Raw genomic sequence first — 27,406 nt, 5'->3', positions numbered from 1 at the left:
CCATATTTGTTGCAACATTGCGATGGTTTACTCCTGATTTTGTAGCCAGTTATATTCTTGTTATCAATGATATTATTATAACATATAATTTGATAGAAATTATATATGCTCCACCTATGCAAGTTGTACCATAAACGACTTTTAGCATGTAATGATTTTTCCATTTCTATTATTACATGTTTTACAGTCTTAAAGATTATATCCTAACAACATAATGTAATTAATAAAACAGACTCATAAATAATATCACAAAACTCCTAAAAAGTTAAATTTTTTAATCCTCCATAATTTAAATTTATTTTTAAGATTAAAACCAATATTTGAAACGATCTATATTTTTAGAAGTTAGTAGTTGCTTTATTATTTACCCTTAATGACTGACTTAAATACTGATTTGGAGTTTCCATAAAAATTAAAAAATAATTTAAATATGTTTTTTTATTTACTCTATTTAATAATTCTGTAATCTCTTATTTAGGTATTATATTTGGCAGGACCCGAGTTCGAATCCTGGTACTTGCAGTCTCAAAAATAATTATTTACGAATAATTAAATACAAGTATTATTGCCAAAATCACTGATGATGGGTATTTGGCAATATTCGAAACAGCTGTATGGTCAGCCAAAAATTCAATTAATTCAAATAATATAAAAAAGAATTTTTGTTGTTGTAATTCACTACTGTTCGAAGAAACCTCTTCGGTATTATATTATTATACAACTTTTAATTCTGTAAGAGTTTGAGATTTAACCGTAGGTATGAAATATATCTTTACAGGATGAAATATATCTACTGTACTATGTACCCACTTGAAACAGTTTTAACTAATTTGCTTTATAATTATTAAAAATTATAATAATATAAATTATTATTTATACAAAAAAATAAAGTGAAAAATGATTTTATAAACAATTTAATTTATTTAATTTTTCGCTCTAAAATATAAAACATAAAATAAAAAATTTATATATATAATACTTAATACTTAATAATTAATAATTAAGCTAATTCAGCTGGGAATATAGCATGTTTTGCTAAAGGCGTAACTGCGTCCCGTCTAATACTTATTCGTCCGCCCTTTCCCCAAGTTTTTCCGAAAGAGTTTTGTACCAACCAAGTGTTCAGACCTGACGTTGCATCTTCCTCATAGCCAAGGACTACCATGAAGTGTGAACCAGTGCTGGTGCGTGGTTGTTGAAAAACACCATCAGCGTAGTGCATAAATTCGAATGAAGTTGGATTAAATTCAATTACCACAGGATAATTGTTGCCAACGTATCTCAACATCGTAGCATCATCACCATCAGTAATAACTGAGTATGCGCTCAGTTTTGTACCTGTGATTGGTGCAGGAGGTATGATGCACATATTTTGTTCACTGATTGTGATATTATTTGGATAGTCGGTCGTTGAATATATAACCTGATCATACATTGTTAAATAATCAAAACCTGTCTGTGGTACTTGCGTCCGACAAGCAGTAGAACGACCAGAACAATCAATCAAATTTTGTGCAGATAGTGGTATTAACGTTCCTTGATATTGTTGCAGTATTTCTATAGATTTTGCTGCAGAATAAGCCCAACCACTATTGCATAATATACCCTGATCCTCAACTTCTGATACTAGACCTTGATCGGTGAAGGGGTTAAATGTAGCTGGTGGATTTTGTACTGTATTTAATGGAAAATCGAAGGTCATTGTCGGATATACTGCCGGTGGAAATAGTGCATTGAATTGTGTCAATCTCATATCTGTAAATTGATTAGCTTTGAGTGTGAAAGTCGTTAGCTTTCTGTCATAATTCTGATTATGTTTCTTAATTAGTTTCAAGTTGTAACTATAATAGTAACGTGCAAGTGCATCAGCTTGTGTTGTGGCATAGGTCTTCCCATAAGTTAACTACAAATAAAAATATATATATAATTTCTGTAGAATTATTAATTTATCTGAAAATATATATAATTTTTATAGCATTATGTCTCTATGTAATTAATTGGTTAGTTATTAAAAAGTGTTTCTTAAGCAATAGGAAGATTTAGTTATATATATGAAGTTTCTGCAAATAAGATTCTTTACTTTAAAAAACTATCGATATATACAACCAAGAAATATAATATTACCTTGCAATTTTTTTAAAAACTTTGTTTTCTTTAATTACTTTACTCGCAAATATTACAATAACTGCTATTTATCATCAATTTTCTTCTGCTATTTATATAACTCTAACCTATAGGTATATATGTGTCATTAAGGCATTTTCTAGCTTTTTCGTAGTTTCCAAGCATTCCGATTTTCTTATTCTTTAATAGAAATATACAGGTTGTGGTGCTTAAAGTTGCTGCTAATATACTGTTGGTGAGACATATCTCAGAAAGAGTTATTAGATTCCTAACTGACATAGGCTATTTCATTATTCATATATTAGACCTAAAGTACTCCTATTCTGTGTCATATTTCTAAGTGAAATTAGCAGATACAAAAATGTCTCCGTCATCTGCATAACAAAGCAACAAGGTAAATCTAGAACACACTCTGGTTTCTTCAAAACAAAAAAAAACAATTTAAGTGGGAATATTAGTGAACTTGTGATAAAACTAAATATATCTGGCTATCCTCACATTAACTCTTTTAAAACTATAAAACCAATTTATTTGAATAGAACTGAAGTCGGTAATATTAAATTTGGTGTAGGTGGTCATTGCTTAATAAACAAGCATACACAAAGGTTTGGAGTTATAACTAAAGATTTTTACGGGATATGCTAAGAAGAAGAAACATTGAATCCCTTTTTCTACATGACTCTAAAGAGCTATCAGAAAGTGATATTGAAGTCTCGCAAAATATTTAAAGAAAGTAATGGGCAAATAAACTAGTAGTCTCGTTCTTTATTCTTAGTTAACTTTAAAATTTAATTTTAGTGTTAAATTAAAGAAAGTAAATGGTTTATAAAATATATAAAATATTTATAATTAAATTATAATTTTATAATATTTATTTATAATTTCAAATAGCTTGAAAAATATTTGAAGTTCTAGTATTTTATATATAATTGAAACCATTATATTTATTTAAGGATCAACTACTTTGTACAGTGGTTAGCTGTATTCAATTTCTATATCTAGTTAATATAAGGATAATGTAATATATATGCTATAATTTAAAACCAATAATTCTCTTGTTAAAATTATTATAAATAAAAAAATCCAACAATAATTTTTAAATAAATCTGAACTAGTTTATTGAAGTTCACAGAAATCTACTAATTTAGTATTTATAGGGTTTAGTGAACAGAATATCTGAGAAAATTAAAACAGTTTTGTAATTTTTAAATATTTTCTTTTACTTTTTATTATTTAAAAAAATCAAAAAAACTTTGAAACGTTAGCAATAGAATAGAATGTATCTTAAAATTACAAGATATTTTTAATATTCTAGATATTCTGTATACTAAAACCTACAACCACTTTATGAAAATTAGATTTTATTGATTTCGTTTGAGTACTCCAATTTTGTTATAACTCTTATCGTCTATTAATAATAAATAGACTGTTTTTAGACAATCCTTACAAAAAACTGTTTTATCTTGTAAGGGTGTGAGACTTGCTTCCATAGGTAATATTACTTAGATAAGATTAAACTAGTAAAGTGTAATATCCTTTAAGCATTTACGAGTATTTAAAAATAGGCACTTCAAATTATTAATTTTAAAAATAGTTTCAAATCAGTTATAATGAATTTAATTGCAGTTTTACACTATAGTCCTGTGGTTGTTAGTAATTCTTTAAGAAACATTAAGGACAGTTAAATAAACTCTCTCTTTATTGAGTAAAAATCTCACAGCAAGTATTTTCAACTTTTTATTTTATATCACATTCCTTTTTATTAATTATTAATTATTATTTTGCACTCATTAGACCCATAAGGAACTTTCACAATTACCTTATATTGTAGCCAATCCCCGTCTGACACTGCATGTGAGATACATTCACTTGGCTTAAAATGAACACTAATAGCAAAAATTACAACCCAAAAGGTAAGAAATTTAAATGTATTCCACATATTTTGAAGAAAATCTATTATTCTCAAACCTTAACACTATTAAAATTTTAACTTGACTAAAATGGAAAATCGCAATTACCCCATATTTATATGGCAAAATCTATGTTAACGAGTTCCGTTATAAAATTTCTCCATACCATAAAATTTGTTGGTTTCTGTACTAATTTACAAGAATTCTAATCTTTTTCGCCATTGAGAGTTTGTTTATTTTGTGATTTTTACTTAATATGCTAAGCGTAGTTAGTGTAGTTAGTATCTCGTCGCGAGTAGTTGCTCGCACTTAGTACTCAACCATATCAGCATATCAGTATATCGCAATAAGGTAAATAAGAACTTTCGCAAACTCCAATGTGCCAACAATATTTCCAAACAAAGTGTGAAATTAGCTGAAGTATCTCGCAGTACACATCCATGGATACAATTTTACCGTGTAACGTGTACCGTGTATGCAGATACACAGTATTCTTTCGCATTGTAAGCGATCGTGTGCTGCAAGATGCCGATAAGTTAAGTAGAATTATTGTCTGATAAGATAAATCGCATCTGAGGTGTGAATTATTTGCTCTGCTTTGTTGTGCACACGAGTTATTTCAGTATTTGCTAGTTTATTTTTCAAGTAGTTACAACATTTGAAATATTTAAATAAAGTTTATAGCCCCTTTGAATAATTTAAAAGTTCCAATGACCTAGTTCAATATGGAATATATAATAATTTTTTTTTTTAATTTAAGCTTTTTTCTTTCTTCTTATTATATTGTATATATTGAAAAACGTATATAGTATTATTTGAAATTAAATTTAATAATTTTAAATTAAATATTTTTTATCTCTGATTCTGCTTTTTATAAAAATAGCAAATTCAAAATATCATATTTAAAAAAAAAAATTTTATTTCTTTTTAAGCTATCATTTTTTTTGGAAGAAAATTTAAATAAAAATGTCTAAGATAAAACTGTTTATTTATTCATTCTTAGGAACTTTACTTAAAACCCGCAATATAAATTGTTTTTGAACTTTAACCAGTTATTGCCAGAGACCTGGCTATCTGGGAAAAAGAGACGAGTTGCAAATTTGAGCTCAGCAGACGTAAATTAATATGAAATCGTTGAAAAATAAAAAAAGAAAAAGGACGTTAATAATATTTATTTTAAATATCTTTAACTTCAGTTATATTTAAACTATACTTAAACTATTAAAATTTTACACATTATATATCAAAATCATCACAAAATACGATAATTCTATATAAATTGTGTTCGACAAAATAATTACTCAGTTATTATATGTAAATCTCAACTATAGTATGGATCCGACTATTATCATGACCGCTTTGAAACTTATACAATATTAACCATATTCAAAACAAAAGTAAAATTCTAGACCCTTAATTTTTATTCTCATGTTTAACAAGCAGATGAGCTGCGAACATTGTACATCATCATTTACCTTCCAGGTATTTATTCTATTTAGAGAGAGCCAACTTTTCTTACAGAGAATTATGTTATATTTTAGTTAGGTTCAGAAAGTTAGATAGTAAATGAATCATTTTAAAAAATTATTAGTTAATTGTTGTAATGGCCGTTTTTGTCGACCAAAGAAGTTGCATTCAATGTTTTTGCATAAATAAATTTCTGACTAGCCTATAACTGGGGATAAGACTTGTATCTATGACCGGAAATAAATGATCCATCAACCGAATACCATCCAGTGGTTAAGTCAAGACCCGAAGAATCAATATGATTTAAAAGTGTAAGTAATTTTAATAGTTCTCTTCGATTATCGTGGTAGGGTGCTTTATTAATTTCTTTCGCCGATCCAAGCTGTTACCAGGGAATATTATTTAACTATAAAGTAACGATCTCGTAAAGATATTCGTGAAATGAGTTCAGAATTATAGGCAGGCAAGTTTGTCTAGAGCCAAGCTTAAATTACTGTGTGCCCCACTCTTCAACACATTCGGCAACGTTTTCAGCATTAGCGTTGGCCAGGTTTTTATTTTTTTTCAACGTTTCGATTTGTTCTAACATAAACAATCTCCTACGCACCATTACGAGGAATTGTGGAATCAAAACGGCTTTTAAGTTAATTGAAAGGGACTCGTGCCTCCCTTCACTTCATCTAACCTAACCTATTAGGTTCCAAAAAATGTTTCTAAACACCATTGAAGTTTACTTCGAAGTCTTTTACTTTGGTAAAAGACTACTTTGGTTTACTTTGGTAATGCTCGAAACAGTTGTATATTGCATTATTTAAAATTTTTTTTTAGTTGTAATTTAACGTCAGTCATGACGAAGGTGACTATTTTATTTAATAGAAACATTTCTATTTGGTAAAAGGTTTTCGAAAAGTAGTGATCTACAACAACAAAAATTCTTTTTATATTATTTTAATTAATTGAAGTTTTGGCTGACCATATAGCTGATTCAAGTATTGCCAAATACCCATCATCAGTGGTTTTGAAAGCAACTATTACAGGTAACAAGGGTTGAGCTTGTGCCCTGTGATATTTGAAGCTCAGAGTCAGCGTTCAGTTTTGTTAATTTGCTGAGAAAGTTCATTAAGAAATTAGGAATGAAATCATAAACCAACTGTAGAATAATTGAATTAATTAATTATATTTTAAAAACTATTTTCAAAATTTTGTTACCATAATTAATTATTAGTTACTCGTAATCCAATTTTCCATTTTTTAAATAAACTAGTGACCGTTTTATTCATGAAACAAAAGTAAAAAAATATATAAAAATTTTTGTATTTATTATGCATAATTTATTAAAATATGCATAATTTTTTGAATAACCACTTTAACAGTACTTAAAAAACAAAGTAATATTTCCTTTAAAATTAAAATAATAAACGAGCATTCGTTTAAATATAGTATCTGTTAACAAATTTCCCAGTTCCTAATTAAAATAAGTGTAAAACATATATAAGAAATAATTACAGTGACTGGCACATTGCCCCGGAAAATATTTCGCAATAATTAATATAACATATGAAAAAATTTAACATTAAACAAAATAATTTTTTTAATGAATTTACCATTTGAGATACGATGAATGCTTAACGTAAGTGGTGAGTAGGAAAAAGTTCAAACTTAAAGATAAAAATTAAAATCAATTAACGAAACAATAGCAAAACCAAACGATAAGAAAAAAGACATTAAATCATTTTTTAGAGTCCGTTCATCAAAATTATGCAATACGAGTCAAAATTGGTGCTCAATTACAATCAAATTAAATGCCTTATCAAATCATGGGAATGCTCTATCAGTGCCAAAGATGAAAATTGCATATAGAAATCATACAACTTTCCAAAAATGGAAAAAAAAATGTTAAACATCATAATCACAACAAAATGAATAAAATTTTTTATTGAATTAAAATAGCATAAAAATACTGAAACTAAATCAATTTAACAATTTATGTAAAATTATTTTGTGATTAATTTCTTATGATTGAAACGTGTTTCAACCAATTTAGCTTTAATAAATTAAAATAAACAGAAATAAGCCAATGACTGAAACATTCAGATGAGGAGAGTTCCAATCAATAATTTCATTAATGAAATTAACATAATTACGTAGTAACCACGAGAGACGTAGCAGATACGGTACATACATTTATACATATACCTACTCGCATTTGAACAGATAACATACATATGGGCTAGCGAACCGATTAACACACTCACATAATTATGCTTTCTGAAACAAAAGTCAAAAAAAATGTATCTTTATCTTAAACGTAAGCATCTCTTCGAAGCCGTACTTCAGAAATTCAGAAAATCAGAAATTCGTAATTTGTGGCTGCATAATCAAATAAACAAAAAATCGTGCTCAATCTCATAGACAAGTTGTCCAAGTAGCCCCCACTGTCTTTAGCCGTCGTACTCATAACTACCTACAAATTTTATCTAGCATTCGTAACCAAAGATGACAAATAGCTGAGATATTGCGGAATAAAATCATCACCGCCGAACAAAAAATACATAAAATGTTATGCATAATTAAAGCGATTTTGTTAGATTTTTTTCCTGAAATTGTTTCTGTTTTTCGGCTGCGGGTAATTTTTTTATCCGTTGTGTTGTGGCAATAAAACTGACTTTTTACCAAGTTTTTATGTGTGTAATATTTCATTATAAAAAGGTTTACAAAACTAAAAATCGATTTATTTCGATCGAATCGGTTGTTGTAATAAAACGTAGCCGCGGCTCTGGAGACCTCAACGGTTGACTCGGAAATTTGTGCTTCATAAAAAGAAATTTACACTGAGGTGCGGATAAAAAAGTTTTTAATTGTATTTGCATTTATTAGTGCAGTGAAATACAAAATTTATAATTATTTTTAAATAATTAATTAATTAATAATTTATGGTGATTTATGGTGGTGTTCAAATAAATCAGTTCAAAAGGGTTAATGTAACAATAAAAAAAAGTATTTCAAATAAATTGAAAATAAACTGCACAATATTATTTTTTTGTGTAGCTTAAGTTTGGATTATCCGCAAAAATTATGCAAATTAAATAAATTAAATACATATATACTGAACTTATATAAAATCCAAAATTAAGTTCAATTAAAATTGCAAAATTTAATACTAAATTCATTATTATTAAAATTATATAAAATGGTTAATGAAGTAAAAATTATAATTTACAAATTTAACAATAAAAAAAAAACTTCGATTAATGAAGATACAAATTAAGTTTTAAAATTTAACAATAAATGTATTAAACATTAAAGGTTATTGTTAAATTTGTACAAAAATAGTTACTAAAGTAAACAATATAATTTTAAAATTTAACAATAAATAATAAACTATGGTTAATGAAGTAAAAGGTACAATTTTAAAATTTAACAATAAATAAAAAAACTATGGTTAATGAAGTAAAAGGTACAGTTTTAAGATTTAAAAATAAATAAGACACTTTTTTAAAAATAAAAAATTATTATTAAAGTTATATAAAATAGTTAATGAAGTTAAAAATAAAGTTTTAAAATTTTACAATAAATTTTTTAAACTTTAAAGAATATTGTTAAATTTGTAAAAAATAGTTGCTTAAATAAAAAATATATATATATAAAATTTAACAATAAATAAAAAACTGTGGTTAATGAAGTAAAAGGTACAATTTTAAAATTTAAAAATAAATAAAAAACTTTTTTAATAATAAAAAATTATTTTTAAAGTTATATAAAATAGTTAATGAAGTTAAAAATAAAGTTTTAAAATTAAATAATAAATAAAAAAATTCTATAAAAATTAAAAATTTTTGTTAAATTTATATAAAATAGTTAATAAAGTTAAAAATTTAAAATTAGCAATAAATTTTTTAAACTTTAAAGGTTATTGTTATAGTTATATATATAATAGTTACTAAAGTGAAAATTATTATTTCTTAAACTCAGCAAACAATAAAAAACATTATTTAAAAATTAAAATAAATAATAAAATTAATTTTGTTGTTGAATTAAAAGCACTTTTATTCAATTTTGATTAATATCACTTAGGTGATCCACTGTTATAATTGTTCCATTCAAATAAAATATTGAATAATTCAGTTAAATTTATTAAAGTGTATTTTTGACGGTATATAGATTGCACTTTTCTTCAGAAGTGATTGGGTGATTCACTATAATAAGTGTTCCGTTGAAATAGGATATTGAATTATTTAGTTGAGTTCAATTAGGTGGTTTTTTGATGGAATATAAAAATCACACTTTTTCTTAATAATAATGAAGATCACTTGAATGATTCACTGTAATAAGTTTTTCATTTAAATATAATATTGAATAATTTAGATTCATTAATAAAAGTATACATTTGATATATAGTCAATATAAATGATATAATAGTCAATAATGATTGTGATCACTTAGATGAATAAGTATTCCATTCAATTATAATATTGAATAAGTATTCCATTCAATTATAATATTGAATAAATTTGATGGAATATATACCCAATAATCATTGTGATCGTTTGGATGATCTGCTATAATAAGTGTTCCGTTCAAATAGACTATTGAATTATTCAGTTGAGTTTTTAAATGAATATTCTTTATGGAATATATTAATTCCATTTAATTAAATATTGTATTGTAAAATTGTATTCAATATTAATTGCTATTAATAGGTCATTCACTGTAATAAGTGTTCGATTCAAATATAATATTGAATAATTCAGATGCATTAATAAAAGTATATAAAAAGTGGAATATATACAAAATAATCATTGTGATCATTTGGATTATCTACTGTAATAAATGTTGCATTCTAAAAAAACTTTAAATTATGCAGTTAAACCTTTAAAAAATTTCTTTTTCATAGAACATAGACACATTTATTTTAAGAGTGTTAGGATGAGCATTAATACAATTAAACAAATATAGAACTATATCTTTGACGTATTTTTTGAATGCTTTAGATTCTTTTAATATTAAAAATAATTTGTTTTTATTACTATATCTAAAAATAAAGTTAAAAAAAAATTTTTTTTGTACTAAAATTAAAATAAAAATTTTACAAACTTTAACTTTTTGATTGCAGATTACAATAAATTAAAATAAAATTAAAAATATGTGTAAATTGTGCAAAAGTGAAATTGTGAACTGATTACAATCTGGTTCTAATAGTGAGGAAGGTTAACAAATGTTGAAAAAAATAAATACAATTTTAAATTACATTAAGACCGAAAAGCTTTCGGAAATTCTCATTTAAAATTCGCGCGCTGTATATTTTCCGATATTTTAAGTTTATGTAGTTTGGCAGCACTGTCCTTAATTACTATGCCAAAAATGAGCGCGATCTGTCAGACAGTTCGTTTACGGCAGCTGTTGAAACCAGTTCACCTCAGTAGGGCGTTGCGAAAAAAACAATGGAAAAAAATATTGAACAAAGAGTTTGCATCAAATTTTGTGTTTCGAACGAAATTTCGTGTGCAGAATCGTTGCGAATGCTACAAAAGGCTTATGGGGAATCAGTTTTATCGAAAACTCAAGTTTATGAGTGGTACAAAGCCTTCCAGGACGGTCGTACGACCGTCGAAGACATTTCGCAACGCACTACTGAGGTGAACTGGTTTCAACAGCTGCCGTAAACGAACTGTCTGACAGATCGAGCTCATTTTTGGCATAGTAATTAAGGACAGTGCTGCCAAACTACATAAACTTAAAATATCGAAAAATATACAGCGCGCGAATTTTAAATGAGAATTTCCGAAAACTTTTCAGTCTTAATGTAAAATTGCAAATTTTTACTTCATTATATTTAATTTTTGATTAATTTTAACTTAATGTAAAATATCAGAATAAATTAATTAGTGATAAATGCAGTTGGTGACAATCAAATATATTTAATTTGCTTTATTGGATAATACTGAATTAATTGATTCAATTTATATTAAATCTTATTTTCCATAAGCTAATAATAGCAACTCCGATTGACAAATCGGCCAACACCAAGCACACCAGTTTGAAAAATGATTTTTTAGTCAGCTTTTTTAAACAAAATTTTTCACTACGCTAGATATCGATATAGTTAGTGCTGTTATATACTTAGATAGAAATATCTGGATAGTCTATTTAGGTGCATATTGTTATAAATTATATCTTATGACGTTTTCGATTGGATTTCATGTTGATTTACACTCGATCTAGCACAACTATAATAAATAAATAAGTCGAATTAAATTATACTTTATCTATCAAGTCATATAAAACAGCTGTTAATGTCAGGGTAATCTTGCTACTCTAGCAAAATATCTAAAGCATTATAAATTAAACTCAAGTGTTAAACATTTTACTCGAGATTTATCAATCTAACATAAAAATTGCACTAAAAATGAATCCCGATTAAAAACGTTAATCCAGATTAAGCAATCAAAAACTGCATTAATTCGGGGTACATTTCATTTCATGTATCATTTTTCTGTATAATATATTTAATATATATATAATTATATACACTGTATGTGTTACTTAAATACTCTATATAAAAACTTTAGTAGTATAATTAGTAAGATAATAGTTTTTGTAAGATGTTTATGACTTCTACATGTATCCACTTACAAAAATTCTATATATTTATCACTTTTGGGTAGGAATATTCCGATACTAAGTATAAAAAAATATTAAAAAGTTTTAATCATATTTTTAAGTGGGTATATAATTTATCGAATAAATTTTGCTTCAATAAGTACAAAATAAAAATACTATTCTACTTAGAAATCAAATCTAATCCACACCTACTGAGAGGATTGCAGCATTGGTGAACAAATTCTTAATCTAAGAAGAATTAGATTAAACAGTGATTTGATAAATTACTAGCGTTACGGGATAAAAATATATAATTTTGACACTGTAGAAAATATAATAAATATATGCTATAAGCTATTTAATAATTAATAAATAAACATATAAAAATTTTTTTAATAACAGATTTATGTTATAGATATAATGCTTAAATGCTGAAATATATATGCTTAAATATAAATGTACCTATATCTATTATACATAAACATGCAATAGATAAGTTGCATATATGTAAATGTATATACAATATCTTTTGTTATATATGAAAATTTTATATATTTTATAAAAAAGTTATAATACATATTTTATAAATTATATATAAATATATAATTATATTATATATTTTACTATCACAATATTTTTTTATCAGCATATCTATGTATAATTTATATAGGTACACCAATTTTTAAGTATTAATATATATATTTGTATATCTGTAAGAAAAATCTGTAATTAAATAGAAAATTATACCTTCAAGTTATAAAAACCACACTGTGTATAACTAATATTATTATTTTTTTTAATAAAAAGTAGTTTTTTTTAAGTATTTTACTTTTTTTTTAAATAGTACCTTTGCGTAGCTTAAATATTCTTTTTTACTTCTAGTATCTTTGCCTAGCTACTTTTTTAAAACAGTGCCTGTATCTGTATACAGTTAATATTTCCTTTAAGCATCTGTATCTGTAAAAAAGTACAGATACAGTACTTTTTATAAAAGTGAATATAGTTTAGTTTTCTAGATATCGAACTAAAAAATGTTCACATTAATCAAAAGTAAATCCTCGATTACTTGAGATTGCTTGAGATTGCATATTTGCATATGTAAGTTGGCACTACATGGTCAACTTTTAATCAATATGAAAAGTAAATACATAGTTTTAAACTTCAATATATAAGAAGAACTAGACAAAAATCGACAATCAATGTTGTGGAATAGGTTGACATTAGACATCTATGCATATATAGGTTATCTGGGTTTAAAGCATACTACTATACTTCTATGGCAGACATGAACTTCTGTTCAATATTAAGCAACAAATTAACATGTAATATAGAAGAGTAATTATGTATTTTAGTGTGAACAAGTTTTTTCAAATTAATTAATTTTGATTGTGTAATTAAATCTAAATATTCTAGTGTTAAATAGATATATAAATAAAAATCATGTTAATTAATTTTTTACTTATCGTTTTTTCGGGTTTTCCAACATCCTCAGGGGCACTTTAAACATTTCATAATTATTGTCACGATTAATTGTTAAATATAATAATATATTTTATTTATTTTTAATGATCAATATATTGAAATTTAATGAACGTCTAAAAAAATAAAATAACTATTAAAGACATAAAACATAAATCAAAAAATGGGTAAAAAGATAATTTTAAATAATTATGTTCGTATATCTATTTATGACCACTTGAGATTTATTTAATTGCAGAATAAGATCTATTAAACTTTTATACATATTTTTAGTAAAAAAAAAACATTTTTACGAATCTATATTTGAAAATAATAATAAAATACAAAGTGGGTAGATTGTTAAATTTGTAAATTCATTCTTCTGTTTTTAATAGTTTTTTTTTTAAATTATATATGAAATTATATCTAATTTAATGATAAATAAGAAATAAATTGACTCCAGTTTTGAGTTACTTAAATCCTCTATACAAAAACTTTAGTAGTATTATTAGTAATCTCTAATAGTTTTTGTAAGCTCTTTATGTATGATATATAACATACATGTTATTGGAGACACTTATTCATATTTATAAACGTATGGCGATTTTTAATAATTAATTTATATTGGTTTTATATGACATGATTTTAATAAATTTCATTTATTATACTATATATATATATATAAATTTATATGCATGTTATATATTGTAAAGCACTGCAACCTCAAGATCTATTGTGCCTGCTTCATGTACCTGAAGAGACTCTCTTACTATTATTTTACCAATAAATAATAATCTTATATCAAAATTTTAATTGATTATCGGGAGTTATGCATTCAAATAAATGTTCAGTTCATGCATAAATAAAGGATATTTTCTTAGTATATGCTATCCGGTCTATTCTTCCTCTTTGCAACAGCAAATTCCATTCAACTATCAACTTTATTATGTACGAAGAAAATTTCAATATATAGACAAAAGTACAAGCTAAGGATTATCATTAAATCGATTCGTCTTGATGAACAATATAGAATGTAGAATATTGAAAATGGAATATAGAGAGTAGAATATAGAATATATTTTATATGGTTTCTGATTCCATTGAGTATTACTGGTTATGTATATGTACTATATATTATGTATATATAGGTTATGTATAAAATACTTAGTTATTTCTGATGACAATTACTTCCATTTTCAATAATAAAAGCCTATCCATCTGCAATTATTTATATACTGGAATACTTACCTTTCTTTGATTAATTCAGTTAAAAAAATTTATTGTCTTTACCATTTTGAAAATATCTTAAAGTTTTACAATTTTTAAATCACGGCCTCAAGGAAGATATTTATTGAGTTATTGGAAAAAACTTTTTAACACGTTTCGGTGATCAGATGTACTGACTCCAATTCCATTAGAGTGTTTTGACTTTTGTAAACAGATAATTGAAAACATTTTATATATTCCTTTATAATCTGTATTTGAATATTTGATTAACCCTCAGAATATAGTTTTTAATTCACCTCTACTACGATGCTCGAGAAGAAAATAGCTTGGATAGCTTGGATTTGAAATTTTTTTTGTACTTGAAAAAAATTTATGTTTTTTTCTTGTGTTTATGCTTTGAACTATAACCATGTTCTTGTTCTCAATGAACATGGTATATTCACACGCAAACCATCAGCCTATGCTATATCAAGATCATGGTGCATGATGCTATACCGTTGCGAAGATGTTTTCATGTTGATAATCTATTGATTTAATAGAACACCATGAATTTAGAGAGGAAAACTCAGAAACTAAAACCATCCTCCTCAATCTAAAGATAAACCATCAACCTATGCCATGATGCGTGATGCTATATCAGATCCTTCCCGATGTGAACACGTTTTCACGTTGATAATCTATTAACTTAACAGAACCCCATGAATCTATAGAGAGAAAAACTCAAAAACTATAACCATTCTCCACAATCATAGTGAAAAAGTTTTATCAAAATTATACTAAAAACCTTCAAGTATTTAACCAACATGTATATATATATATAATCTCATTTTTTATTTATGTCTATAGAGAAAGATATATTAACCAACCAATTGAAGATTTATTTTTAAAATATATGGCTTAATGGAATAAAATTAATTTTAGAAATATGTTTATTTTATTATGTGTATAAATAGTTCTACTGATGAATTATACGTTCACAAATAAATCGATTTTTAAATTCAGAGAATCACAAATCTTCTTTAAATAAAATAAATTAAAATAAATTAATCAATGATATATTTATAGCCAATAACTTAAAAATATTAAAACAACAACTATTTTGTATAATAAAAAAATTAATATTTTCGTTATAGTCCATATAAGAGGTAGTTGACCAATAAAATTTCGAATCTCTTACGTAAACTTAATGTGACCGTGAAATTCTAGATTTGACTATAACAAAATTCTCAGAAGTGCCAAAAATACAACAAAACCCCCTTCAATCCATTGTTTTTTTTTCGAATGGTAAAATATAATTAACAAATGGTTTTATGTTTAAACAAAAAATTGTTAAATAAAACAAATAAAGAAAACAGCCGTAGTTGGGTGCCGCATATTATGTTAGAATATAAGTTTTTGTCTTATGGCTAATGTAGATAGTTTGTAGGTACCGGGGAACCTAGTAGCTACGCCACTGTGTGCTTAGTAATCATAATTTATTCAATTCTTTTAAGAATTCAGCGGTTAATACATGCGGAAGCAGTGATTTTATTGGTGATGATTATTGCTGCTTTTAACCATTTAAGAAATTAAATTTATCTTTAATATTTCTATGCATAAATCTCTTTGAATAGTAACAATGTTATTGTTGTTCTTTTCTATTTACATTAATTAACACATTTTTGTATATTTATTTTATTTTTGTTTTTTAGTGAATATGTGCCAAATTCGAATTCATTTGCTTTTTGCGTTAATTTATTTAATTTTTATACCGAAATTAAGTACTAGTTTGCAAACATTTCCAAAATTATGTGATGTGAAAAATTTCGATGACTTCTTGCAACAAACGGGCAAAGTCTACACGGATGAGAAAGAGCGACAATTTCGTGAGGCAATCTTCATTGGAAAGAAATCACTTGTAGACTTGGGTAATAAAAATGCTGGGACAGGTGGTGGCTCATTTCGTATGTCTATAAATCCATTGGCCGATTTAACACGTGCTGAAGTAGCAAAAATGACTGGTTCCAGAATCTCATATTCCGGAGAGTAAGTAAATTAAAATTGAAATTAAAAGTTGCAAGTAAAATTCCACTTTCTCTCTAGAGAAATTACATCCAAACACACAAATTTTGTAACAGCTAAAGCTAACACAGATAACCTACCAGAATCAGTTGATTGGCGTCAGCGTGGCGGTGTAACTCCACCAGATTTTCAAGGGTTTGATTGCGGTTCATGTTGGTCTTTTGCAACGGTAGGTGCACTTGAAGGACATCTTTTTAGGCGTACTGGTTTTCTTGTGCCACTTTCTACGCAAAATCTAGTGGATTGTGCTGATGAGTATGGTAGCATGGGTTGTGATGGCGGTTTTCAAGAATATGCATTTGAATATATACGTGATCATGGCATATCGTTGGCGAATAAATATCCCTACACACAAATGGAGAACGCACAATGCCAACAAAATGAAACTGAAACTGGCATACAGATTAGAGATTATGCACGTATTAAACCTGGAGATGAACAAAAAATGAAGGAAGTTATAGCTACTTTGGGTCCACTGGCGTGTTCTATGAATGCAGCACCGATTTCATTTGAACAATACATGGGCGGTATTTACGATGATGATGAATGCAATCAAGATGATGTCAATCACTCAGTCGTTGTTGTAGGTTATGGTACAGAAAACGGCAAAGACTATTGGATTATTAAAAACTCTTACTCTTCGAATTGGGGTGAGAATGGTTTCATGAGAATTTTGCGAAATGCAAATAGTTTCTGTGGTATTGCGAGTGAATGCAGTTACCCAATTCTTTAAAATGTAACATTTAGTTAGTTAATATAGGTAATAAGGTTGTTGATGAACGAAAGTTTGTTGTTTTCAATTTAAATATAGGTAAGTCAGATTAATGTAAATTAAGTAAATTAATTGTTTTTTTTAAATAAAATTTTATAACAAATAACAACTAATTGTGTTTTGTTTAATAGAGAATTAAGTAAATTAATGGTTTTTTTTAAATAACAAATAACAAATTATTGTATTTGTTTTATAGAAAATTAAGTAAATTAATTGTTTTTTTAAAATAAATTTTTTTAACAAATAACAAATTATTGTGTTTTGTTTTATAGTAAATTAAATAAATTAATTGTTTTTTTTTAAATAAATTTTTATAACAAATAAGAAATTATTGTGTTCTGTTATGATAGTAAATTAAGTAAATTAATTGTTTTTTTTAAATAAAATTTTACAACAAATAACAAATTATAGTGTTTTGTTTTATATATATGTTTTTGAATCATATATAAAACATATATATATGTTATAAACATATATTTTTTGTGCATCATGATATATTAAATATATCAATTGGTATTTTCTTATAATATTGTTAAGTATCTTGATAATGATTTTGGACTTAATTTGAAATAACAATTAAATAAAAACTATTGTAAAATAATTAGTTGTTTTTCTTTTTAATTGTTATATTTAACAACAGTAAAATATTGACCAATCAGCCTGTGAAAACACTATATTATATATATATAAATAAGTTTTTTTTTTTGTTTTAATGTATCTGTATATTGTTTTAGTAATTTATTGTTTTAATCACCAAATTTCTTTTGTATATAATAACAATCATTGTTATTATTGTTATCATTATTTTTGTAAAATTTTTTCCTGTCATATTTATTGAATTATTGCTGTATTATAAGCATTAGTATTATATCAGTACCGTAAAGATGACTATGGACTATAGTTAAAATATTGGAGATAATAGTATATATATTTTTTAAAAATAATTTGATATAATAATAAAAATAATTTAAAAAAAAAAATTAACCAATTAGCTCGTCCAAAAATATGTATATTATTATTAGAAATTCAAATTATTATGTATTATATTTATATGTTATATTTTATATTATATAACTATTTTATTATTATGGTTAGGGGATGTAGCACTGCGACCGTCGGGTCTATTGTGCACTCTTCTAGGCTTAGAGTAGGTCTATAAGCCCTGTTGCGTCAATAAAAAGTAGTATAGAACCTACTTTACAGAGTTTTATTGGCTCTTTATTCAGCGCATTTGTGACCGACTCCTCATTCTCTTCACAGAATCTACAGTTTGCATCCGTAAGTATACCCAGTTTTGTAAGGTGGTGTTTTAGTCTACAGTTTATATAACTATTATATTTTATTAAAAATATATTATTAATTTAATTTTTAAATTAATTATTACATTATTAATTATATTTTAAATCTTAATGTTTTATTAATCTTATATTAATTTGAACTTATTATATTATATCTTAAGATTAATTAAAAAATATCACTGTTGTCAACTATGTATATATTTATTGGACAGATATTTCGGTCTACTTGAGAGAACATCTTCATTACACCTGCACTACGTAGCCTACACTACCTATAACACCTATAATAACATTGAAGATGGTCTACGAAGATGATCTGAAGATGATCTGTTAAATATATACCATATATACATAAGTTAACAACTGTGATATTTTTTATTTAATCTTAAATGTTTTTATATTAGATGAGTTATTATATAAAAATATGATTTTCAAAAACACGATCTAAAGCCCAACAAAATTTAAACACATAAGCATTGAGGTGGACACTATTATAAACATACTATAGTAATATTAACAATACGTTCAATTTTAATAATTCAATATATTATAATAATATTGTAATATAAATTTTATTAAAATTTTTATTGCAATTTGTGCTGCTATTAATATTGATAATTAAAATAATTATTGTATATATTAAAAAGTTATTAAGTCTTAAGTAAAATGATTATCAGCTCGAAATGGGTCAGTCTCTGGGTTAGCGATAAACAATCGCTGTATTAACAATAATATGGACATGTCAGGAATGTGATGCCAATGACACTGGCGAAAGATATTTAAAATAATTTTTTACATTTTACAGAAATTTTTATTTTTAAAAATTTTAATTATAAATTTAATTTAATTGTTATCTACTACTTACTGTATTAAATGAATGCCAAGAATAAATTTATGAGTTTTTTTTTTTTTGGTTATTAATAAATCAAAATTCTTAATAAATATACTGAATTGTAAAAATTTAAGTACGAAGTACCTTAGTCCATTTAAGACCACCGAAACGAAAAGTTGCGCAGATTTTACGATGAGGAGTGTTTTTTTCATATTTGCAGTATTTTGTATTTTGGCTGGGTTAAAGAGCAGTGAAGGCTGCAGTAATGCAAATTGGCGACTTTATAAAGTAAATTTTATAAGTTAAACTAAATAAGCCTTTAATAATATAAATAATATTATTTAAAAAGTGAACTTGAAACACCTAAATATCAAAATTTTAACTAAAAAATATTAGTCTCAGTATTAAATATAATATCTTATTAATTTAATTATCTAATTAATATCTTATATTATTAGAGTTATAAAAGTTGTTTAAATTTAATTTTCTCACCATTAATTTCTTATCTTATATCTACAAGATGAAGTACCAGAAACACTATGACTCTTTAATAGAAGACTTCCGTCGCCGTGCTATATACTGTGACAATCTACAAAAAATAAATGCACATAATGCGCGCTATAAACGCGGTGAAGTCACTGACGAAGAGGGTATAAATCAATTTGCCGATTGGACTCATGAGGAATTTGTAGATTGGCTACATGGCAAAAATGTGTAAAACTCAGCTATGTATTATATAAAAATTAATAAATTATAAAATAAAGAGATTTTAAGATAAACTGCTATATCTTAAATATATAAAAAAATACTTTCATTTTCATTAAAAGTCAACATTTCGCAAATTTTTATTATTTTTATTTATTTAATTATTTAATTTTATATTTCCAACCAACATCATTTATTTAAAATATTTTTTATATGTATGTATATATATATAATTATAATATTGTTTTGCCTTTTAATACAATTTAACTTTCTGTTATTATTTTATTTTTGTTTTTTTTTTTGTTACTTGAATACATTTAAATGAATATGATTATAGTATTTATATATCTTATAAACGCACATTTACTACTACAATACACGAATATAGAAATAGTTTATTTATAATAATTTTATTATATTTATATGCACAATTCGTTTAATTATTAGTTCAATTATGGTTTTTCTTAGCATAGATTTTGTAAATGCAATAAAACAATTCGATTTACTAATAAATTTATGATTTAAAAATATTGTTGTTCAATAACATTAACATAATTGGCTAAAATTGTTTAAAATATTTTAAGAAAAAATCATAACATAAATTTTTTAACAATTTTTATTAACAAATTAAATTAATAACAATGAATTAAAATTTTTTTTCTGTTTATAAACTTGAACTCTTTTCGGAAAAATTTATTAAATTATTTTATTTTAGCATATCTTTTAAAGGTGCTAAATATTATTGTTAATTTTTTATTTTCTAGCCCATTATTAAGCCACTAAAAAATATTTCAATAATTTCTGAGAATTTTTGAGAATTTCATAATATAGAAAAAATTTAGTTGTTAATTGATAGAGAAAGTCAAGTAAATAAGATTTGACATAGCAGACATAGGAGAAGGTGCTTTAATAGTATGTTTGCTGAAAGTGAACAGTTAGTAAAATGTTTTTTGGAAAAATAATTAAATATATTAATATATATATTTAAATACCTATTTAGTAATATATATATAAACATTTGAATTTATTTACTTCTGTGTTGTTGAAAAAACGCGAGTAAGTGTCACAAGCACTTTTACTCAATAGTAATTGGGTGATCGATCCACTGCAAAATAGTGCCCATTCAAAGAAAATATTGAATTATTCAGTGGAGTTCATAAAAGTATATTCCTATTAGAATAAAAGTTGCACTTTTACTCAATAATGATTGGATAATTCACTCCCATAAGCATTCTATTTAAATAGGATATTGAATTCCTCAAGTAAATCAATGAAAATATAATTTTAACGGAATACAGATTATAGTTTTACTCATATAAATACTGTGATTACTTAGGCGATCCACTATTATAAGGGGTATTTTAAAATATGATATTGAATTCCAAAAAAAATATACAGGCTACAAACTAAATTAAATATCGAGTAATATCTAAGACCACTGATGATGGATATTTGGCAATAATCAAAGCAGCGCTGTATGGTCAGCCAAATTTTAATAAATTAACAAAATTTTTGTTGTTGTCCTTTCATTCCTATTCGAACCCTTCAAACTTTTAAATAGTTTCTTTTCGTCACAAGATGCGTCACTTTCGGCAAAAAAAAATTAACATTAATAAATATTAATAAATACTTTTACTTAATAAAAACTGTGATTACTTGAGCGATTCACTGATATAAGGGTTCCATTTAAATATGGTATTGAATTATTTAGTTGAATTTATTAAAGTATATCTGTGATAGAATATGAAGTGCACTTTTACTCAATAATGATTGTTATCACTTCTATGAACAGCTGTAAAGAGAATATTAAATTATTCATGTGAGTTTATCGAAGTATATTCTTAATGAAATATAGATTTTATTTTTACTCAATAATTATGGTATGATCCATTGTAATAAGTGTTTCTTTTAAAAAGAATATTGAATTTATAAAAGTATAAATTGCGGGGACATCAATTACACCTTTACTAGATAACATAGTGATCACTTGGGTGATCTAGCGTTACAAGTGTTTTATTTAAAGGAATAAAATCCATTAAAAGGATATTGAATTATTCCGTTATAATATATATAAGTATGTTTTTGACGGAATATATTAATTTCAAATTTAAAGATTTTAAGAGAATGTAACGCGATGTTAGCGTGATTATTCACACAATCAAGTAACTAATTAATTCATTTAAAATATATTTATATATATCTAATAATTTTTCCAAAATTTTAAATAAAAAAAGAGGGAATAAAAAAATACTTTGAAATTGGATAGAGCTTTAAACCTAACACTTTGAAAAAAAAATGTTAAAGAATTTAATTATAATTAAATTTAAATTCTCTAATTAAATTAAAAAATGTTTTTTTTTTAAATATAAATGCTTAAACATAATTATAGACAACATTTTATATATTTCTTTTAATTATTTAATTATAAAATCACTATTATAAAATTAAATAATTTAATTTTCAACTAAAATTAAATATTTTAAAACATATTTCAACTTATAAAATATTCAACAAAACATTTTCATTATTAGTCGCTTTACATAATATTAGTAAATAAAATTCTTTATGTATGAATTTATTTAAATTGCAAATATATTTTTATATTTTCCTGTATTTTTTTTTGTTTGTATTTTAATTTCGTATATTTTGTATGACTACTTTTTAACTTCAAAACTTTAAAGTACTAAATTAATTTCTTATTATATTAAATTAAGGGAACTGTATTTATACTGGTGGCTGTTTGTACTTTATTTTAAAATGTATTTTATATATATATCAATGATATTTAAAATAAACATTACTAAATATTAATATTAACAAAACAATTTTAATATTGCAATCAATTGTATATAAATAAAAATAAATATATAAATTAAATTAAAACATTAAAATTAATCGAAAGAAATTCATAAAAATAAATATACACTAATATACTTGGCTTATATCAAACAAATTATATTAATAAATAAGTTTACATAGATACTTAATATAATAATTAATATATAATAATTAATATAAAATAATTATTATAATAATAATATAATAATTAAATATATTAAATATTTTTTAACCGAAATTTAAATATATTTTTTATATTAAAAAAAATGGGTTTGGGTATTAAATAAGTTTCAGTTAGAATAATATATATTTATTTTTAATAATTTCAATATTTCTTATAATGAAATATTTACACGTTTTTGAATTGAAATTTTATTATATGCATATTTATTATAAAAAAAAAATTGACTAAAAGAAATTACTGTTGAATAATTAGCCTTTAAAGCAGTAAATCATGTATTCTGTACTAAACTTTTTAGATGATAATTATATGGGACTTATTATTTTTATTAATTTTTTTTTATACATATTTTAAAAATGAACTATTTTAATTTATATTGAAAGTTTTTGCAAGGAATTGTTTATCAAGAAATAGGTTTATTTTATATATGTATTGTATTAAATAATTTAAATTCTCATAAGGAACTTAGGGCCGTCATATTATTTATATATACAGTAACAATCATTATTATTGTATTGTATAACATTATTGTATTTCTTTGTCATATATATTGAATTATATATATTGCTATATTGATATTAGTACCTTATATATCATATATATCATATATCATGTATACCTTATTATAATAATACCCTAAATATGACTTCCATTTAATAAAGTTGTATGCAAACTCTTCACATAGGGTCGTCACAAATAATTTCTATTGCATCGTATACCAACCCCACTTGCTTAAGTCTAATTCTTACCATAAGTTTGCCCAAACAATTTCTATTGAACACTGTCATATTCAAATCGACAGTCCAATACTGACCCTAATTTAAGTTCTTCTCACAAAGTCATCGCTATGTTGCATGTACTCCCGGGACTTCTAATGGGTTGAAGGTTACAAACAAGAATATTTCTATTAGTAAACTGAAATTATTTATTAATTTGATGTTCTACAAATAGAGTCAGAGGGTAGGTAAATAGCTAAATAGTAATATCAATAGCAAAAACTTGAGAGGTAAAATAACCCATCCTGAAATATTACTAAATTTAAATATGATTAGAAGTAATATTCGAATAATAGATTTTTATCAGGGTATTGCAACATTCCGAGTGAAGAGCTCGAAGGCTAATTTTATCAAGATTTTAACATTCTTGAAAACTCTAAAAAGCATTTTAGTTAAACTTTCATTGTGTATCAGAAGGAGAAACTTATATAATATCGTATAATTTACTGCTTTAAAACTGATGATTTTGCTTGAAAAAAAAATTTTACATAAAGATATTACATTTACAATATTTATACTTAAAAATAATTAATTAATAAAATTAATTAATTGTTAATTAAATATATCAATTATTTAAACATTATAAAAAGCAAATCAATAAATTAATTTAAAAAGTAATATTTAAAATGTATTAAAATTATTAATATTGAAAATAAATGTTTGAAAAATAAAACAAATTACTAATTGGAATATTAAAATTTATAATATTTGTAAAATATTAAAACAAAATATTAATAATAATAAATAAAATTTAATACTTAAATGAAGTTAACATTGAACATTAACATTAAATGAATTGATAAAAAAAATTAATTATTAATATTAAATAAATTAATAATTAAGAAATCTTAAAAATTTATAAAATATTTAATATAAATTAAAAAAATTTTCAAAATTGTAATAAAATATTAAGTAAAAAATTGAAGTTAGAAATTAATATTAACATTAAATGAATTGTATTAGCATTAGTACCCTGTTGAGAATTATTTATATAGAATAGTATCGAAATAACATCTTTTAAAAAACAAAAAAATTTTTAATAAGTGTTTTATTAAAATATTAAACAATTAACTCGTTAATAAACAGAATTATTATTAATTAATATTTTAATAAATTATTTCTTAAAATATTGAAAAATAAATTATTGAGATACTTAAAATTTTTTAAACGTATAGAAATTAAAATATAATATTTATTAAAAATTTAAGTTAAAAAGTGATATTAACATTAAATTGCTTGATATTTTAATAAATGATTTATCAAATTATTGAAAAATAATTCATGATATTTAAAATGTATAAAATATTAAAATAGAATATTTAATAACAATAATAAAAACTAACTAACAACTAAAATTAAATTAATATGAAACATTAATATTAAATGTATTGATATAAAAATTAATTTTTAAAGTATTAAATATTTCAATAATTGACATAAAAATATATTGAAAGTTAATTAATATTAAAAGCGATTATGCAAAAAATAATTATTAATATTTTAAATATATCAATAATTGAGATATTTTAAACTTAAAATATATATAAATAAATTATTAAAATAAAATATTTAACAACAATAATTAAAATTACCAACTTTTATTACATGAACATTAAATTTTAATACTAAATGAATTGTTATAAGTAATTAAAGAATTATTTAATAAATAATATAAAATTTATGTATATAAGAATTATTTTATTATTGCTATTGTTATTGTGTTAAATGTTTGTGACCTTTTATTTTTATTGTGTTAAAAATTTTATATATTAACCATCGATATCTAATATATTTTTCTGTTTATAATATATATTCTGTTAAAAAAATTCTACAAACATATATATTGTTTAAATTTTACATTTATTTATACTCGTATTAGGAAATAATTATAAAATTATTTGCGGATTCATTGGGCATTTTTAAACTTATAATTAAGTCCAATATAAATTACACTAAAGCCATGAAATTATTTTTTTGCATAAATGTATACATTTTATTTTGTATTCAAATAATGATTGCAATATGCAATTCATTTCTTAGTTTTCATTATATTTATACAATTACAATTGAAAACATTTATTACTAAAATTAATTTTAATATAAATGTGTCGAAGAGAGAGAGAGAGAGAGATAAAGTCTATTATATGAAAGCATTATACAAGACATATTTGTTAGCTATTTTTATACGATTTGGTATAGTTAAGAACAGACTTTTTACAAAATTAATAGCTGATATGAGAAAAATATTCTGACATGTATACGTATTTAATATGATTAATAATACAAGACATATCAAAAGAATATATAATATATGTATAAACAGTGTGCTAAAAATGCCTCCAGCTAGTGACTTTGAATTGCCGATCAAGATTTTTACATTTTGCTATTTGAGCTGAGTTTTTATTTGGTGTAGTATCAAATCAAAGCTTCTCAAGGTAGTAAAATTTAATAGATATTTTCAATTTTCATTACAATATTTATTACTTTAAATTATTTCTACCTATAAAAGACATTTTAAAAAATCGCAATAGTTTCTATGAAATAAACCACTAAACCAATGCATTATAAATGCAATTCTTCATACATTTCTTAAGATTTCCTTCAGACCAATCTGCTAGAATTGAACCAATCAAAACTTTATTAATAAAAATAATATGAATAATATTATTTTGCACTAACGAAACCTGCTATTTATTTTTAAGGTTTATTTTTATTTAACACAATTCTGACCACAATATATTTTATACTATATAGTACGAGTATATATAGTATAACTAATCACCGATTTTCAAATCATGCGCAAACTGTACAAAAATCCTAGCTTACGTACACTGAAAATATTAATTAATTTTGGCGTTTGATTTATTGTTTTGGTTTGAGTTTTTTATTTTTAATAAAAAATTTTTATATATATATAAATATAATATTGCAACAAATTTTACTACATTACTCAAAAATTGTATTGAATATTATTTTATTATATATTTCTTATATGTTTTCATATATTTATGTATACTTTTATAATAAATTTCCTTACAGTTTAAACTTATGCATAAGATATATTTATTTTTCCATATAAAGCAGAAGCTGTAAATACATTTGTCAGGATAAATATTTCCAGTGTAATTCCTTGTTATATGCAAATTCTTTAATTTTT

The 27,406-nt window shown here is 24.0% G+C and overlaps 3 protein-coding genes across 3 annotated transcripts; 2 read left to right on the top strand and 1 right to left on the bottom strand.

The window, feature by feature from the left end:
• Positions 1-1,000: 1,000 nt before the first annotated feature.
• Positions 1,001-4,063, bottom strand: LOC119674458 (macrodontain-1). Its single transcript, XM_038085596.1, has 2 exons — positions 3,944-4,063; positions 1,001-1,903 (listed from the first exon to the last, which is right to left on the bottom strand). The coding sequence occupies exons 1-2, from the start codon at positions 4,061-4,063 to the stop codon at positions 1,001-1,003; spliced, it is 1,023 nt and encodes a 340-aa protein (XP_037941524.1).
• Positions 4,064-7,918: 3,855 nt separating this feature from the next.
• Positions 7,919-17,659, top strand: LOC119683219 (procathepsin L). Its single transcript, XM_038096853.1, has 3 exons — positions 7,919-8,337; positions 16,478-16,811; positions 16,869-17,659. The coding sequence occupies exons 2-3, from the start codon at positions 16,483-16,485 to the stop codon at positions 17,578-17,580; spliced, it is 1,041 nt and encodes a 346-aa protein (XP_037952781.1). The 5' UTR covers positions 7,919-8,337; positions 16,478-16,482; the 3' UTR covers positions 17,581-17,659.
• Positions 17,660-19,887: 2,228 nt separating this feature from the next.
• Positions 19,888-20,530, top strand: LOC119681961 (protein CTLA-2-alpha-like). The gene is made up of 2 exons (XM_038095279.1): positions 19,888-20,037; positions 20,270-20,530. The coding sequence occupies exons 1-2, from the start codon at positions 19,942-19,944 to the stop codon at positions 20,465-20,467; spliced, it is 294 nt and encodes a 97-aa protein (XP_037951207.1). The 5' UTR covers positions 19,888-19,941; the 3' UTR covers positions 20,468-20,530.
• The last annotated feature ends 6,876 nt before the right edge of the window (positions 20,531-27,406 follow it).

Source organism: Teleopsis dalmanni, chromosome 2 (genome assembly GCF_002237135.1).
Source record: "Teleopsis dalmanni isolate 2A chromosome 2, ASM223713v2, whole genome shotgun sequence".
Taxonomy (NCBI): domain Eukaryota; kingdom Metazoa; phylum Arthropoda; class Insecta; order Diptera; family Diopsidae; genus Teleopsis; species Teleopsis dalmanni.
Note: the sequence above shows the minus strand (reverse complement) of the source record. Positions and strands in the feature narration are given on the sequence as shown.

Excerpts from the sequence above, each read along its gene's own strand:
- LOC119674458 (XM_038085596.1), bottom strand. The coding sequence starts at position 4,063 with ATGTGGAATACATTTAAATTTCTTACCTTTTGGGTTGTAATTTTTGCT. Across the intron at positions 1,904-3,943 it reads GGGATTGGCTACAATATAAG|TTAACTTATGGGAAGACCTA; the intron begins GTAATTGTGAAA and ends TTTTATTTGTAG.
- LOC119683219 (XM_038096853.1), top strand. The coding sequence starts at position 16,483 with ATGTGCCAAATTCGAATTCATTTGCTTTTTGCGTTAATTTATTTAATT. Across the intron at positions 16,812-16,868 it reads AGAATCTCATATTCCGGAGA|AGAAATTACATCCAAACACA; the intron begins GTAAGTAAATTA and ends CTTTCTCTCTAG.
- LOC119681961 (XM_038095279.1), top strand. The coding sequence starts at position 19,942 with ATGAGGAGTGTTTTTTTCATATTTGCAGTATTTTGTATTTTGGCTGGG. Across the intron at positions 20,038-20,269 it reads CAAATTGGCGACTTTATAAA|ATGAAGTACCAGAAACACTA; the intron begins GTAAATTTTATA and ends TATATCTACAAG.